The 16995-nt window shown below is 40.8% G+C and overlaps 1 protein-coding gene and 2 long non-coding RNA genes across 3 annotated transcripts; 1 reads left to right on the top strand and 2 right to left on the bottom strand.

The window, feature by feature from the left end:
* Positions 1-96: 96 nt before the first annotated feature.
* On the bottom strand, positions 97-1049 carry LOC117440385 (uncharacterized). The gene is made up of 4 exons (XR_004551254.1): positions 969-1049; positions 652-820; positions 281-473; positions 97-183 (listed from the first exon to the last, which is right to left on the bottom strand). It is a non-coding gene; the product is annotated as an uncharacterized lncRNA (long non-coding RNA).
* A 4273-nt stretch (positions 1050-5322) lies between these two features.
* Positions 5323-6999, top strand: LOC139433121 (uncharacterized). Its single transcript, XR_011642689.1, has 2 exons — positions 5323-5435; positions 6588-6999. It is a non-coding gene; the product is annotated as an uncharacterized lncRNA (long non-coding RNA).
* Positions 7000-10257: 3258 nt separating this feature from the next.
* Positions 10258-16013, bottom strand: LOC117440207 (hydroperoxide isomerase ALOXE3-like). Its single transcript, XM_034076502.1, has 14 exons — positions 15867-16013; positions 15069-15273; positions 14875-14956; positions 14655-14777; positions 14400-14503; positions 13879-14051; positions 13580-13723; positions 13248-13451; positions 11743-11829; positions 11431-11597; positions 11194-11315; positions 10987-11087; positions 10647-10817; positions 10258-10521 (listed from the first exon to the last, which is right to left on the bottom strand). Exons 1-14 carry the CDS (start codon positions 16011-16013, stop codon positions 10342-10344), a joined length of 2010 nt encoding a protein of 669 aa, XP_033932393.1. The 3' UTR covers positions 10258-10341.
* Positions 16014-16995: the final 982 nt, after the last annotated feature.

Below are 16995 nucleotides of genomic sequence, written 5' to 3' on the forward strand. Positions count from 1 at the left end.
TAAAACAGGAAATAAAAAGATACAAAAATATATAAATCCCAATCAACCGTCATTGAGGTGCACCTTGGTACACTGCAAAATTAAGTTGATTGAAGACTCACTTGTAAATTATTTTTTGTTGAACCAATTCTTTTTTCCGTTGGTCTACTAGTTTAGGATGGAGATCTTCAAAAGCCTTTGTAGCTGTGTGTTTTCAAAGAAATACATGTACATGTTCTTAAATGTGCTTAAAATGTACATGACATATAGCTTCTAACAATTTGGGAATTACTTCACTAACCTCTTCCCCCTCTCAACAACACAATATCCCCCTTGGAAAGCCAACGGTGACAGGGGAAAATCATTTCATCCCCCTCAGGTGTTGTCACCACTATTGTGGAGCAAAACCAATCCTTTTCCAAAGGATCTTTCTCCATTTTTAGGAAGAGAAGACATCCCAACGTAAAAAGTGTAGTCACAGCAAACGTTCCCACCTGGTGTTGTAAAGGAAGATGCATTCAGGATTCAATATGGACATATATTAAGCTTCTCCCAAACAGTTTCCACCCTTAACTTTTGTCCTGAATTCAAATAAAAATGCTGGAACTCCTTAATAATGTTAAGAGAAAAAAAGATATGGACTATTACAATTCATTTAGTTTTAGAAATTACCTTTCCATTTGTATCATCCAATCCCAAACTCATCAACCGAGTGCGCTCCGATTGCCTTTCAGTGCCGATCAGGGTAACATACAAGTTATCAAATGTGCCTGCATACAGCATGCTTCCTGTGGTCACTTTCAGAGTGTACTCTGCCATAATGCCTGGCTAGCTACAACAACTGAAACACAATGGATAACAAACAACAATGATTACATGCAGTATAGCTTTTCTCCACTCCAAAACATTCAGATATGACCGCATCTAACATGCACAATCATTGAGTGTTCTTGTTGAACTGATAAAGCCCCATAGACAGGTAACCCCACCTTTTCAGTTGAACCACCACACAGGTGTAGCAGGACTGGGATTGAGCAATTTGAAAGGAAATCACAGGTGTTGAGCATTCCCTAATCAAGAGTGTTGAGACCTCAGAGTGAGTTGTTTTCTATAAGGTCCATCAAAGAGGCCCAGAGTGAGAATCTGTCTCAAACACATTAAAACAGTAAGGAAGTTAAGTTGCTCTTATTATCACTATTTAGAATAAGTGCCATTCATAAATGTAACTTTAGGTAACTTTTAAGGTATCTTAATTCATTCAGAAGTGACCAGCAGAGGCCGCAGCTACACACATGCCATATCTTGGAAATTATTAATAAAAAGGATGGCCGCACACCAAAAACAACATAGAAAAGTTAACGGGTTAAGCTTATTAAAATGTAATGTTCACATGTTTGATTCTTCATAATGTTCTAGTTTTTACCACATTTACATTGGTTTGAGGCTTGTTTTCAGAATAATGGAAATATATTTTCAGGGTCTCTGTGAGCCACGTAATAAGATGTGGCTGATAATACATGCAATTAACCAAAACTGTCTATGTTTGGGATGATAATATGTCTTTATGTAACTAGCTGAGATCAGTATTTCACCATTCAGTGTTGAAACTGGACGGCATGTCAGTTTGTAAGAAGAAATGTGGATATGTTCAATGCTATGTCTTAATCATATTAAATATTTCAGTTTGTTTTCAAATGGAAAATTGGATGTTCACATATAAAGCAAGACAATAACATTTTCCATTTTCATTTTACAGAGAAAAAATAATTAAAAAAGGTAGGTTAAGATATTTTCTTTTTACTAAGGTAGAACAACAAGGAAATTGTGTATTGAATAACTAAGGAGTGATTTGAAGAATTCCACAAATACTTAGGCTATAAAGACTTTATTAAATGGTAGTAAATCACATGTGTTGTCAGGCTGTCCTCACATTAATATCCATCTGTTTTGACTTACCGCTATCGGGATCAGAATGGCATTCTGACCAGCCACACTGGAGTAAAAGTTGGTGGTGTGTTTCATCTCATCTGTGTGTCCTGTTTCCTCTATCCAGTGACCAATCAGATGGCAGTAAACTCCATCCACTATGTTCTTCTCATCAAATGGACAACACCTGTCATGGCTCGGATTGCTACCTGGTGACAAGCAAGACACATTTTCTGCAGGTTGGTGTTGGATTTTTACAGTAGTATAGTACCACTATATTCTTCTGACAGGTACAATCAGCAACTACTACATTTGTAGATTTTAATTATATAGAATTAATGCGATAACTTAAAGGTCCCATATCCGGTTATTACCCGTCCCCTTGTGTGTTATGTAGCTTTTTCTGCATGTAAACGGTCTGCAGAGTCACAAACCCTCAAAGTACACCCTGTAACGAGTACAACTCTAACACAGAAAAGACCTGTCTATGTTGCCCCAGAACGCCTCATTGGACATTTTTCGTTTTCAATTTATTTCTTCCGGGAACCAAATGGACCAATCCGTGGATCTCTTCACACACACACACACACACACACACACACACACACACACACACACACACACACACACACACACACACACACACACACACACACACACACACACACACACACACACACACACACACACACACACACACACACACACACACACACACACACACACACACACTCTCAGTGGTGAAACTGTGCCGCGCTAGGGGGGGCGTGCTAGTGGAGCCTCGCAGCAGCGAAACTATGGCGCGCTTACACTGTAGGTGCGCCGCGTTTGGGGGTGCGGGTGCTATTGGAGCCTCGCACATGGGGGTGCTGCAGTCCCCTCAGCACCTCCCCATCCCACGTCCATGGTGCTCAGGCTGAGTTTCGAGGTGTTTCGCTGTCTCACAGACTCCACGCAGCAACCAGGAAACAACACCAGTAATACAGCTCATACTGTCCGTTCCTCACAGCAGCGAGTCGCGCAACGTCCCGCCAACACGGCACCCAGACCCCACGCAGCATTCTCATCTGTTTGTCATTACTGGTGTCATTTTCTGGTTGCTAACGCCATTGTAACACATAATCACTGATGTTCTGCTGTAACGGTGGTGGACTCATCAGAACAGAGTGGGCGAGCTGACCAATCAGAGCACAGTGGGCTCATAGGGAGGGGGGCAGGAGCTCCAACAAGCCGTTTAGGACCGTGGGTGTTTCTCAATGTGGAGGACGCTTGCTTGGTAGCACATGTCTTCCGAGTCACTTGCTTCAGAAGCGAGGCAATAATCCTTCCTAGGCTCGGAAAACAAATAATTGTGGAACAGGTGTGCAGGTGTGCGTCATATGCGAGGCCCCGCTTTAAATGGAGCGCTATTTCCAATAGTATGAAGCTGCAGCGTCGGAGACAGCAGTTACGGCCCGTCCACACTACAGCGTCGACAGCGTCGAAAACTCCAATCTGCCCATTCACTTTCAATGGGGTGAAGTCACGTTGCCTCGCTTTTTCGCCGAACTGAATTGTGGGTAGCAGAGCGGTCCGTCTCAGGCGGTCTCCGGCGACAGAAGTTGAACAATGTTCAACTTCTGACGCCGGAGACGCCGGAGTAGCCAGCGCCAGCCAATCAAATCCCGTTTCGGAAAATCTGACAGCTGAAGCCGTAGCCAATCAAACCGCGTCTAAGCTGGGAGAGATATCCCGCCGTTCATTTCTATATTTCAAAAAAAGTCGGAGGAGAAACTAACTATCGCCGTAGCAAATCACCCGGTTTTGTATGACCAGACCCTCTTCACCTACCGGGATACAAACCGGAGGAACCAGGCATGGAGGGAGGGTGGCAGAGACAGTGGGGGAAACTGGTAGGTTTTCGCCTGTTTGGGGAGTTTATATATATATTGCTCGCATAAAATCCCTGGGGGTTTTTGCTTTGTATGTCGGGGGCGGGAGATTCATGTGATTGGTTGTTGGTCGTGTTGCTTGAATAAAATCCCCAAGCTCCAGACACGCCCAGCTCCAAGCTATTTTTGAAGCTGTAGTGTGGACGCTCCGTGAGTGCCTCTCACGGCCCGTCTACACTACAGCGTCGAGAGCGTCGAAAGCTCCAAGCAGCTCAAAGCTGCCCATTCACTTTCAATGGGGTGACGTCACGTAGCCGCGCTTTTTCGCCGAACTGAATTGTGGGTAGCCGAGCGAGGCGTCTCAGGCGACCCAGGCGACCAGAAGTTGAACATTGTTCAACTTCTGGTCGCCTGGACGCCGGAGTAGCCAGCGCCAGCCAATCAAATCCCGTTTCCCAAAATCTGACAGCTGAAGCGCTAGCCAATCAAACCGCGTCTAAGCTGGGAGAGATATCCCGCCGTTCATTTCTATATTTTCAAAAAAAGTCGGAGGAGAAACTAACTATCGCCGTAGCGAATCACCCGGTTTTGTATGACCAGACCCTCTTCACCTCCCGGGATACAAACCGGAGGAACCAGGCATGGAGGGAGGTGGCAGAGACAGTGGGGGAAACTGGTAGGTTTTCGCCTGTTTGGGGAGTTTATATATATATTGCTCGCATAAAATCCCCGGGGGTTTTTGCTTTGTATGTCGGGGGCGGGAGATTCATGTGATTGGTTGTTGGCCGTGTTGCTTGAATAAAATCCCCAAGCTCCAGACACGCCCAGCTCCAAGCTATTTTTGGAGCTGTAGTGTGGACGCTCCGTCACGGAGGTGAACAGGGTCTGGTCATACAAAACCGGGTGATTCGCTACGGCGATAGTTAGTTTCTCCTCCGACTTTTTTTGAAATATAGAAATGAATGGCGGGATATCTCTCCCAGCTTAGACGCGGTTTGATTGGCTAGCGCTTCAGCTGTCAGATTTTGGGAAACGGGATTTGATTGGCTGGCGCTGGCTACTCCGGCGTCCAGGCGACCAGAAGTTGAACAATGTTCAACTTCTGGTCGCCTGGGTCGCCTGAGACGCCTCGCTCTGCTACCCACAATTCAGTTCGGCGAAAAAGCGCGGCTACGTGACGTCACCCCATTGAAAGTGAATGGGCAGCTTGGAGCAGCTTGGAGCTTTCGACGCTGTCGACGCTGTAGTGTAGACGGGCCGTCACTCAGGGGCGTCGCCTGGGGTAGGCATCCGGGGCTTTAGCCCCGGATGTTTTTTCTTTAGCCCCGGACAAATTCTCCCTCACTAATATAATACATTAACCTACTTTACCTATAGGACGGACGGCAGCAATGTAAATTCCCATGTTCAGTGAATGCAACACAGAGGCAAGACGACGCCACTAGACCAATCAGAGAGTTGCATGGAAATAAACGTGTTTATTGGCTGACAGGTACGTACCTCTCCTCTGTGACAATGTTTAAACTTTAAAACTGTCAGCCCCGGACGCGGAGATTCTGAAGATGGACATTAGACATTTCTTTAATAAAAAAGACGGCAATTCTCAAGTGGTGGCTCACACAACAACCCCAGAGCCACCACCTGAGCCAGGTGAACAAGGTATGTACCTGTCAGTAAACTTACAAGTTATGTCAACATGTAAGCAAAGCATAAATTATAGCTACGTTGACGTTACTTTGAATCGCGGGGGTAAGCTAAACCGTTAGCAAGTAGCTATAGCTAGCCAGATATATTAAATAAACACTTTGTCATACAATCTAAATGTTGTGTTTTTTAGCGTTACTTGGTGATTTCAAAGAAAGCTCTCTGGGAAATGTTGACTTACTGTCTGTGTTCGACATGAAGCTAGAAGCTACCTTACAGTACACAGTTGATCCGGAGTCCTGCCAGTTAAAGTGTTTCATAGTTAGCTTAGCTTAGCATCAACCTAGCACTGAAATATATGGATGTTATGTGACGGTATTTCTGAGGAAAAGTCAGCTGAAATGGTGGCATAGTTGCCACTGCTTTACGTGTCGACAGCATGTTTGAACGTATTTGCAGCAGTAAATGTGGCTGTCTGGCCACTGACGTTGCCATAACAACACCTGCATTTAAATGTGCAACCTCTTTTTGTGACAGATTTTGCATGAAAATATAATTCTTCTGATTGATATTTCCTATTGACAGCTAGTTTCTATGTGAACATTATGAGATGGACAGCCTGGCTGTCCATCTCATAAGCCAGCTAAGCCAGCTAACAAGCTTGTTATACACATATTTCAGATCAAAGCTAATCCAGTGGGGCTTTTGAAAGGGGGAAGGGACACTATGCTCCCAAATATTAAGCCTTGACCCCCATCTTAAAATTGATATGATCAAAAAATGATCTGCATTGTCGGAGGCCTTTTTTCCTCATTATCATGTCAAATTGTACAGCTTTCCTTAGTTTTGAATGCAGAAAGATGACTATATTCGAGTATTAAGTGAAAATGACTATTCAAGTTTTAAGTGAATATATTAAGTGAATTACTCAAACTGCATTTGTATAGGAATGATTCTGTCCTATTGGCAGATAACTACTCTTAATAGTGATATCTATAAGAGGTTTCCAATGTACATGTAACTATTTTCAATTGGTTAGTATTACATTTTGTGACAGTGTGGTGACACTCATTTTAATGAAGACAAATGTGTGTATCTTGAAATTCATTTATTTGACAGAGCTGGAAACTGATTGACTTACATACTTGTTTGTGTTTACCTACACAGTCATCACAGATGAGCCAAACGGAGTAGAGGATGGAGAAAGGGGAACAGGAGAAAGGGACACACAAGAAGGAGATACACAAGAAGGAGATATAACAGACAAGAACGACAATGGAGACAACAATGAACAGGCACACCAGAACAGACAAGAGTCAATGGGTAACATGACTGATTTAGGGACTGCAGATACAGGGCCAAGGCAAGTGAGACATCACTGCTTTCCATCCAGCATGTTTGGCCAGCAAAAGAGATAATTTCAACCGCAAACAGCAAGAGATGAGGGATTATTATGTCCTCCTTCCATCCCTTTTTTCTGTTTAATCTGATTACTAACAACTTCTAATAATTTGACATAGTTTATGATTTAATTGGAAAATGAAGTGTTTTTAAATAATAAACCCGTTTATGATTCTGATTCTTTGATTTATTTTTGACATATGGGTGTTGAGAGATGTATCCATATCTCTTAATGTTGCTCTCAAAGTGCACAAGATTGATGCTTTTAACTTCAACATTTAAAAAAAATCTTCCTGGGGGACCCCAGAGGAGGTGAGTTCCCCCCAAAGAGCACTTTATCTCTGCTTATGTAACTCCGGTGTAGTGTCCCCTCGGCAACAGATCACTCAGACCTGGTGATTACTTTCCTGCATTTCAATGGACAGCATATACAAAGGACACGTGAGCTGCATTGCTTAAGAGATCCTCTCATGCTATCTCTTTTACAAAATAAGTGTCCAGTCAACAACAAAACATCAGTGATCGTATAGTGGTAGTATATTTTTCACAAGCAGTGTGAAACATTAAACTTATACAAACTGGTGTACAAAACTCACATACCTGCGTTGATCTCCTGGAGTGTCTCTACTCTTTCTTCTCCACATCTCTTGTCCACCATCAGAGATTGCAAACATTTCAGAAACAGCTAGACATAGATGGGGTGAGTTACACTGACAACTAGTAAATGGGATAAAAAGAACATACCTGACATTGTTGTCTTTTTATACCAGAATATTTTTTTTATGTCTTCAATGCTTTCCCATTGTGCAGTAGATCCTAGCAGCCCCTTAACCTTGAGTTCAATACCACTGAAGTAAAACAAGGAACAACATATTGAAACCAAGCTACAGCCTCCTACAACGGTGTAGTCTGCGAAGTCAAAGCTTCCTTATGGTAAACTCAAACAGAATATACAGTTTATGTATATACTGCCATTTACAATATAATACAGTTCAACACATATATTATGATGTATTGCACATTGAAACTGAGATATTTGGGACAACGTAATGAAGGGAAGCATTTTAAAAGTGTAAGCCTCAGCCAAAACCAGATTATCCTTTAAAAGTGTGACTTAAAAAAAAAGTGAAATGTATAATTTAACGGTACAATAAATGTGAAAGACCATTAGATTGTGTCCTCCCTGAGTCTGCACTGTCACCACCACATCATTCTACACAGGAGAGCAATACACGTATGAATACACTGAACTGGGTTGAATACATGATTTTTTCTTTTTTCTGCCATGTTCTACCTGGTTGGCTGGCTACACACACACACACACACACACACCCGCCCCCCCCACACACACACACACACTGCAGGTTAGGTTATGAAAGTCAATGCTTGAAGGAAAATGGACTTCGGAAATCAGTTTTTTATTTACTGTTCTGTAAAAGTCTTGTAGAATGTAATGTTTTATGTTTTGTGTGGACCCCAGGAAGACTAGTTGTTGTCATGCAACAGCTAATACCAGGGGCCTATACTACGAAGCTGGTTCAACCTAACCTGGATATGTTTGAGTTAGCCGGTTGGCCTAATCCAAAACATACGCGCTCTCGCTAAACGGTCCTACGACACGGGTTATCAAGTGGATCGCTCAAGCCAGCCGTGTCCTATCTAGTTAGGTGCGCGTTCACATGAAAGGGGTGGTATTTGGAGCATTCGACCAATCACAAACATGGAGAAGCGTACTGACAGCGCAGCGTCATACTTCCTGAATGAAAAGTCAACTATAATATTAGACATATGAAGAAGTTAAATTAAATATCCATGACTTAAACACTTTATCCAGGATCAAAGCCACATAGCTGCACCTGCAAGGTGAATACAGCTGGTAAAAGTGTTTGAATGCGTACATTAACAGGTTTATGATATCACTGCCCCGTCTAAGACACGATCTGACTTTAATTACATTTGTCTCGAGTGTTTCGTCAACTTAATGTGTTGCTTAAAATAATACTTCTGCATACAGTACGTGACACTGTGAGTGTTGCACGGCCAGATACGGCTCAGCTGACTCAGATAAGGAAATATATGATACGTTATGAAGTGATATGGCGCGGACTGTACTTAATGTTACTCTGATCCGGTTACTTATGTCGTGGCAGATATTTAAGTAAGCTTTCTTAACGCTAATGTTATAATAGTCAGATTGCTCTGAAGATGGAGGTGATATTCTATTAATGTTCACGTTCACACAGTCTTTCCTGCAACGGCAGCTATTCTGTATTTCCTTTCTCCTGTAATATGACTTGATCGCTTTAAACTCCGCACACTGAGCTCTGATTGGTCAGCAGGCAGTGCTTTCACTGAGTTGAGCTCTTAGCCTGCAACCTAACCTGGTACCGACCAGGTTAGCCGCTAAGCATAAGTTACCATGGAGATCTAGCCTGCTAAAAAGAGAACCAGCTTCGGATGACCGGAAAGCCGGAGTTTTCCCTGAATTTAGCCGGCTAAGCGAAAATCCTGCTTCGCAGTATACCCCCCAGGTAGCTAGCTAGTCAAACACACACACTGGTTGATGTTACTAGCTAGCTAGCAAACGTCAGCTAACCGCTAGCTAACATAAAGAGTGACCTGTAATTCAATGCAGCGAAAATGAAGAGAAGGTGATGATTATAAATGTGTTTTATTGTATTGAGTGGTAGAAGTAAAGACATGTCTAACATATTCTTTGTTTGAACAACTTACTGAAAAGGTCTGCCACCAATGACAGACTGGTCACGGTGATTTACACTCAGCCTACCTGCATCAGGACTGCTGTGGGTGGGAGGCAGTTGATCAAACCATTGTGAGCGAAATGCGGGGGGGGGTCACAATCTTTGGAAACTTAAAAACTCGCTATTAAGTGTCTATAATCAGCACAAATTCTTTCATTGCGTATTATTAATTCGATTGAAATTACATACTTATGTTTACAGTGATATATTGGGGGGGACATATCATATTTTTCATATGATCAAAAAGTGGGGGTGCAAAAGCACACGTGTTGCTCCCCCAAGTCAATTGTGGGGATGCACCTGCTCCGCTTGCTCCATTGCTCAGGCGTCCATACCATGCAATGAATGAAGGGAGGGGTGCTCATTCTGTCAAAAAGAGTAACAAGCACCTGTTTGTTTCTTTTGTGACGTTTTTTTTAATACTTTTGAGTCATCTACATTAACTTACTTTAGGATAATAATAATAATAATAATAATAATAATAATAATAATAATAATAAAACCATATTAATAAAAAGATAATAATAGTGTTCTCTGGCCCCCCCTCCAGTGCTGGGTCCTTGGAATCATCCTAACCTCCCCCCCCCCAGCTACGCCCCTGACTCTAGTCCTCCCTTACCAGTATCCAACAACTTACTAATTATCCATTACATCTCATCTATCTGCCCCAGCAATTATACACTACATTAAAAGTATAACTGAACTCCCAGCATGCAAAATAGGTGATGAGAAATACATGGATACAATCGCAGATCTGCTTAAATAGAAACACTGTTCTCTATCTCTGCAGGGTCCAGGTATGTGTAGGGTCGTTCAAGATGTGAGTTTCTTGATGTTATTGCTTCACTGAGGTACGACAATTCTGCTTGGAATTCCTTTATCATCTGCTTAGGCTCAGGCTCATCAAATCGTTCCTCTGGGTATGTTCCCAAGGGAATCTGCCAGAAGGACACAATCAGGAAACAAAATTAGACTGACAAAGCAAAGTTAATGGTAAAAAAGAGAAAAACATTAAAATCAGGATAGGACATCCTTCTGTAAGTATTTATGACGCCAAACTTACATAGTCTGTGTATCTTTCTGAAAGCAACCAAGTCAATGCTGCAAACTGGACTGTCTCGCCAACATTCGGGAGGGTCTCCAGGACCGTCTTCATGCTTGAATGCCCCTTAGTGGTTGGAGGAGGTTTGCGCAGAAGGAGCGTGGCGTTGGGGGCCCAGGAGTTGTAGTCATACTAAATTATGAAAAAAAACATTATAGAAAAAAAGGCAACCTTTACTCCCTTGTAATGCTAAGCTAATGTCCTGCAAACGGAATGGTTATTGTAAAGGAAACAAAAGCAATTGGCTGGTCTGCCAAACTTATACTTGACCAATACATATTCTAACGCCCCAACTATTTACCTGCCCACTGTTTACGGCAGCATGTTGAACCGTTGTTGTGAAGATCACCATGGTTGTGAACTTAACCACTTCCTGGACAGTATGAAAGGCTGCTGGAAACCCTGTTGGCAGCACAATATGTTCATAAGTCAATCACTATGTGCATTAAAATATACTATTATAATATGTTTCATATTTACAAATGACTTCAGAATATGGGACAAATACCTGCAGCTTTGTTTCCTAAGAAGCCATGTGTGAAGACCTCACTGATCCAGTCCTGCAGCTCAGTGTCTTTATGCACCTCACTGTCTGAAGGATAATAGTGCTCCACTACCGCCTTCACAAAGCTGGCAAACACAAAACAGTTGTATTTTTAATAATATGAGCGTCTGAGAAAGTCTCTAATGGTGTTTGTACAATGAATCACTGTGGACAGTCACAATATTTATGAATGGGTAAAACCTTTTGATGATGTTCCACAGCTTCAGGCCATCATCTCTGTAGTAAAAGTCGGGGATAGACTCCAGTCCTCGTGCAGCGATGTTCTCCGGCAGACAGAGAGAGCTGTAGGTCATTTCAGAGAGATCCCTTCTCATGAGCTCCATTAGTCCAACAAATCCAAGTGAACTCTAACAAATCAAAAATACACATACCATCAGACAAGTTTCTTGACATAAAATTAGAAACCATCCAAAAAACTGAATTTAAATTGCAAGGTGTGATATGATAACATTTTTATTTATATTCACAAATATGTATTTGAAAAAGCCTTACTTTACTTAAAACCCCATCAGGTCCTAATAGACTTAGGCGCGCTCTAGTGTTTATGTGAAGAGTGTGCCGGAAGTGTGGAAACAGCAGCTGAACAGAGGAAACAAATATTAAAGTCAAAGTAAAATGCTTGATTCAGCAGACAACAGGCAGAACATCAGTGTAAACTAGAGAATGCAATTCCTGAAGAAATTGCTAGTGGGAATGCTTTATGCTGAACATCTAATGCTAAACTGCTATGCTGAAATGTAATGTGTAAGAAGAAAGTGAAGAATTTAGATTGAAATTATACATTAACACAGGGGGCTTGAATGTGTGATGAGAGAAGAAAAGAAAGTAAAAAGGCTTGGAAAAGCAGCAGAATATTTTAACTGCAAACTTCTGAACTAACTTAATGGCGTATGATCTGTCGCGATGGCAACGGCATTTGTCGACACCCCATACTACGCTTAGATGCGTTGATGGCTGCATCGTTACCAAACCTGTGAAGTTTTGGGGCGTTTGGAGCAGTTTCACTGAAGTTATGAGAAAACCGTGTTTCATGGCGAGCATTGTGTTGCCATGGCAACGGCATTTGAAGAAATCTCAAAACTGTCCCGTAGATGTCTTCACGGCTGGACTGTAAACAGCATTCCCACTAAATGAAGGAAGCTACTGTATAAGCAAACACAACTGAAAGCAGTGCTTTGACTTCTTTGAAAATATATAACCATGATAATTATAAAGTGCTTGGACTCCAACAAGTTAAGTATCACTTTTTGTTATAAAAGTTTGAGTTCTTCAATAAATACAAAATAATGGCTCATAAAACCAGTTTCCAAAGAAGATCTAGAAAGAATTGGGAGGGATGAAACCCTCTTTAATGGTCACACATGCAGAGCACACAGCACACACAGTGAATTTGTTATCTGCTTTTAACCCATCCTAGTACTAGGAGCAGTGGGCAGCTATTGTACAGCGCCCGGGGAAATGGAAGTAACAAAAAAATTCTATGAAAAATAAGAAGAAAAAAAAAAGTGAATGACAAATAACAAAATGATCTACAAGTATATCAAAGATACAAAAACAGTGAGACAAATACACACATTTAATACACACATGAAAGTTGTGTTTCATGCGTCAAAAGATGTGTTTTAAATGTGTGCAACATCTTCACGGATACCTCTCACCCCAGCCACAACCTGTTTGCACTTCTGGCATCTGGCAAGCGTTTCAAAAAGGCCTTTTTTAGAGTAGAGTCGTTTTTTTGGAATTCACATGTTGTGTTACGTTAATCTCAGCATAGCACTTTGCATTCAACCTCGCAAAGTAATGGGGTTTAATCAAGGAAACTTGTTTGCACGCATGCCTCTTTATTTTTGAACATTTCCTGTCTCAGCTTTACTATCAACCATCTCTAGTATAGACATAATATACCTGAAAATCAATCAATACAAATTCTAAGCATTATTTCAGATCAAGGGAATACAAAAAACCTGCACTACCTCTGTTGTGTGGAGTACTTATACCTTGTACATTGGGTGAATCACAGGGAAGCTGCGGAGAGCTGCAACAGCGAAGACCTCTGCCAGAAAGTGAGTCCTCATGAGGTGATGGACTGATTCGTGATCCATGCAATCTGCATTTTTAATGAACATCTTGGCTAGCAGCCAGTCAGTTTCTGGGTCACTGGGCAGGAAGATGGGGTTCTTCTCAGATGGTTGTTGATTCAACTGGAAATTGATAACAAAATAGATTATTAACTCTCCCTTCACGATACCTTAAAGAATGTTTTCCATAGACTGACCATGGTAAAGACCCATAACATTACATGCTGGCTTTTAAATATATTTTACAGTACCTGTATTGCAATTGGCATCAGTTTGTTTTCTGGGTTCACGTTGAACAAACAGAGACCAGCAGTCACGTGCAGAGGTTCACCATTATAGGCTGCAGGGGGAATTCCATCCATCTTCTTCTGGTCATAAAGGAACATATTGCCTTTCTGGAAAGACATAAGAAAGAAATATTTAAGACGTCATCGAGAGGTATCACAGAATTGTAATAAGTCAAGGAAGTATGACAGAGGGATAGTAAATGGACAAATCATGATTCCGAAACAAAGATTACCATCCATTTAAAGTTAATCTTCATTCATACCTCCATTTCCTTCTGCAGAGAGCTTCCCTCTTCCAGGAACGGCTTCACCATTTCCTCTGTGACCGGGAAGTTTGTGGGAAGCTCTGAGCAGCGCTTGATAACACCGGGGTTGACTCCATTCAGGAACTGATATCCATAGAAGTCATCTTCCATCCAGTGGTCTGCAACATACTCTGGAAGAATAGCAATTGATATATAAAAAATATACCAACATTATATATTGGGTTTAATACGAATAACAATTGGTTAATTTAATAAATAATATAATATCATTTTTCTAAAATGTTTTGGGGTTTTTCAGGTTCAACATAATCATCATTGTCATTGACTGTAAAGCAAAAATGTTGGTCATGTATTTAAATAATTACTTTTACTGAAATACTTAACTTTGTAGAAAACAAATAATTGTACAGAGTAGACCAGGAAAAACATCTACTGAATATCTATCTGTTGTTATGAAACCATGACATAGATGGGGTGAGTTACACTGACAACTAGTAAATGGGATAAAAAGAACATACCTGACATTGTTGTCTTTTTATACCAGAATATTTTTTTTATGTCTTCAATGCTTTCCCATTGTGCAGTAGATCCTAGCAGCCCCTTAACCTTGAGTTCAATACCACTGAAGTAAAACAAGGAACAATTAGAACACAGGAATAAACAACATACAGAAATGAATTGCAATTTACCCTTTCCCTCAATATTTAAAAGTCTAGAGAATAGAGCTGTATTGTAATTAATATATACACATATATTTAAATATATTGACCCACGTCATAGCTTTTGAGTAACTGATGTCAGCTGTTCTGGAATCGGAGAAGCGGATTTCAGCTGGGAGCTCAGACACGTCATTGAAATTGTTGATGTGGGGTATTCCTTCAGCCATAATCTTCCATCTAATAAAACAAACAAAGTTACCCAAAAGCACAAAGACATTTCTACAGATAAACTTTGGCGACAAACGGCAGCTCTACTGCTCACATGGAAACTTACTCGAACAAGCTCTTTTTGAGCATCAGCTCATTCTTCCTGTGGTCAATCAACAGGGGGTGATCCTCCTCAAAAGCTTTCATTGCTGGGACATGAAAAGAACATTATAGCAGTCAAATTTAAATGTACAAAGCCAACGAGATGTAAAACACTGGTTAATATGTATGAATCAGTTATTTGGGGACATTGATGCAGACCTCTCCCTCCTCTCAGCTCCACAATTTCTCCCCTACCAATCCATCTGTAGCAGGGGTAAAGAATGACATCTCCTTCTGGAGTCGTCACCACCATTTTGGAGAAGTACCACTCATCTTCTGGGAGACATAAATACTTGTCCTTCTCAACCTTAACCAGCAGAAGTTTGCCCAGAGATAAACTGGTTTTCACGGTGTAGCTCCCTGTCTTGGAATAATAATTATAATTGTTATTATATTAATATATACTATTATAATTTTAAAAAAGCAATATCTGCTAAAAAGTCTCAGTCACAGACTATTTGTGCATATTGAAACCAAGCTACAGCCTCCTACAACGGTGTAGTCTGCGAAGTCAAAGCTTCCTTATGGTAAACTCAAACAGAATATACAGTTTATGTATATACTGCCATTTACAATATAATACAGTTCAACACATATATTATGATGTATTGCACATTGAAACTGAGATATTTGGGACAACGTAATGAAGGGAAGCATTTTAAAAGTGTAAGCCTCAGCCAAAACCAGATTATCCTTTAAAACTGTGACTTAAAAAAAAAGTGAAATGTATAATTTAACGGTACAATAAATGTGAAAGACCATTAGATTGTGTTTATATCATTTCTGCATATTGAGAGTAAGAGTTATAGCAGTTAACGTCACATAGATCGCACGTTGAAGTAAGGCAAGGCAAGGCAAGTTTATTTATATAGCACTTTTCAACACAAGGCAATTCAAAGTGCTTTACAAAAAATGAAAGACATTAAGCGTTAAAAAAGAAAAGTGGGTTGTACTTACTGCCCCTCTTTGAAAGTCGACGCCATAGTTGTCCATCAAAGTTCGCTCACTCTGCTCCTCAGTTCCAAATAAGGTGACATACATGTAGTCCGATGTTCCTGCATATTGCATGGCACCCGTTGTCACCTCTAGCTTGTACTCAGCCATGGTTACCTGTGGATACTGTTTGGAAAAATAAACACATTTGAGTCTCTTAATTTACAGAATGAAGGCTCCAATACGCAACAAAACAAAACAATGCTGACACTGCCTGTGCATTGTGAACCTTCTTTCATGAAAATATTTTAACTTGGATACAATGCATCTACCCAAAACATATTTCTTACCTTCTAGGTCTGTCTTCTTGCTTACTGCCTCAGCACTGACTAACCTTTTTGAGACTAACGCTCCTAATGTGCATTAACTTAAAAGTGGGCGTTTGTCCCCAAACAAAGCTTCTATCCAAACATTTTGTTTTTCTGGTTTTCAAGGCGTATACTGTACATGTAGGTTTAGAGGGGGAGGGGTGTATCAGTTGTTCTAAACCACTCATTCTGGCAAGAATAACCTACATTCCTGTAGTTTACAATATGTTTATGATGAACCACTTAATTCATAATAAACACACAAAGTGATAGACTGTCAGGATGGTTGATGCTGCTGAGTCACCAAAGGAGGACCCATATGCAATCAGTCAAGGCAGCCAGGAAGGTTCGAGTGATTTATTTACAGAAATAAAAATATACTAGCTACTTGGCATAATAATAATAATAATAATAATAATAATAATCCTTATATTTATTATAGCACTTTATCAATGACTCTCAAAGCGCTTTACAAATACACATTACACATACAGATCATACATGTACAACCTGATCTCACCAGAATGCGTGACTCCACCACGACTCCTTAACACCACAATGAGTGGTGGACTCACGAACTTTGTTACATTTGCGTGTCGGCACCACGCAAACAAGCCCAATGTAAAGTGAATGAGGCTCCTTTGTCGTGGTGCACACACGCATTTCTACAACGTCCTTCAGGGAGCTTTTATTCTATAAAACGTTTTTAAAATATACTTTATAGCTTGTAGTAACTCGCGGGAGGCTTCTTTTATTTTATTTGTATTCATAATCATTTTTATTTT

The sequence above is a fragment of the Pseudochaenichthys georgianus genome, chromosome 24 (assembly GCF_902827115.2).
Source record: "Pseudochaenichthys georgianus chromosome 24, fPseGeo1.2, whole genome shotgun sequence".
NCBI lineage: Eukaryota > Metazoa > Chordata > Actinopteri > Perciformes > Channichthyidae > Pseudochaenichthys > Pseudochaenichthys georgianus.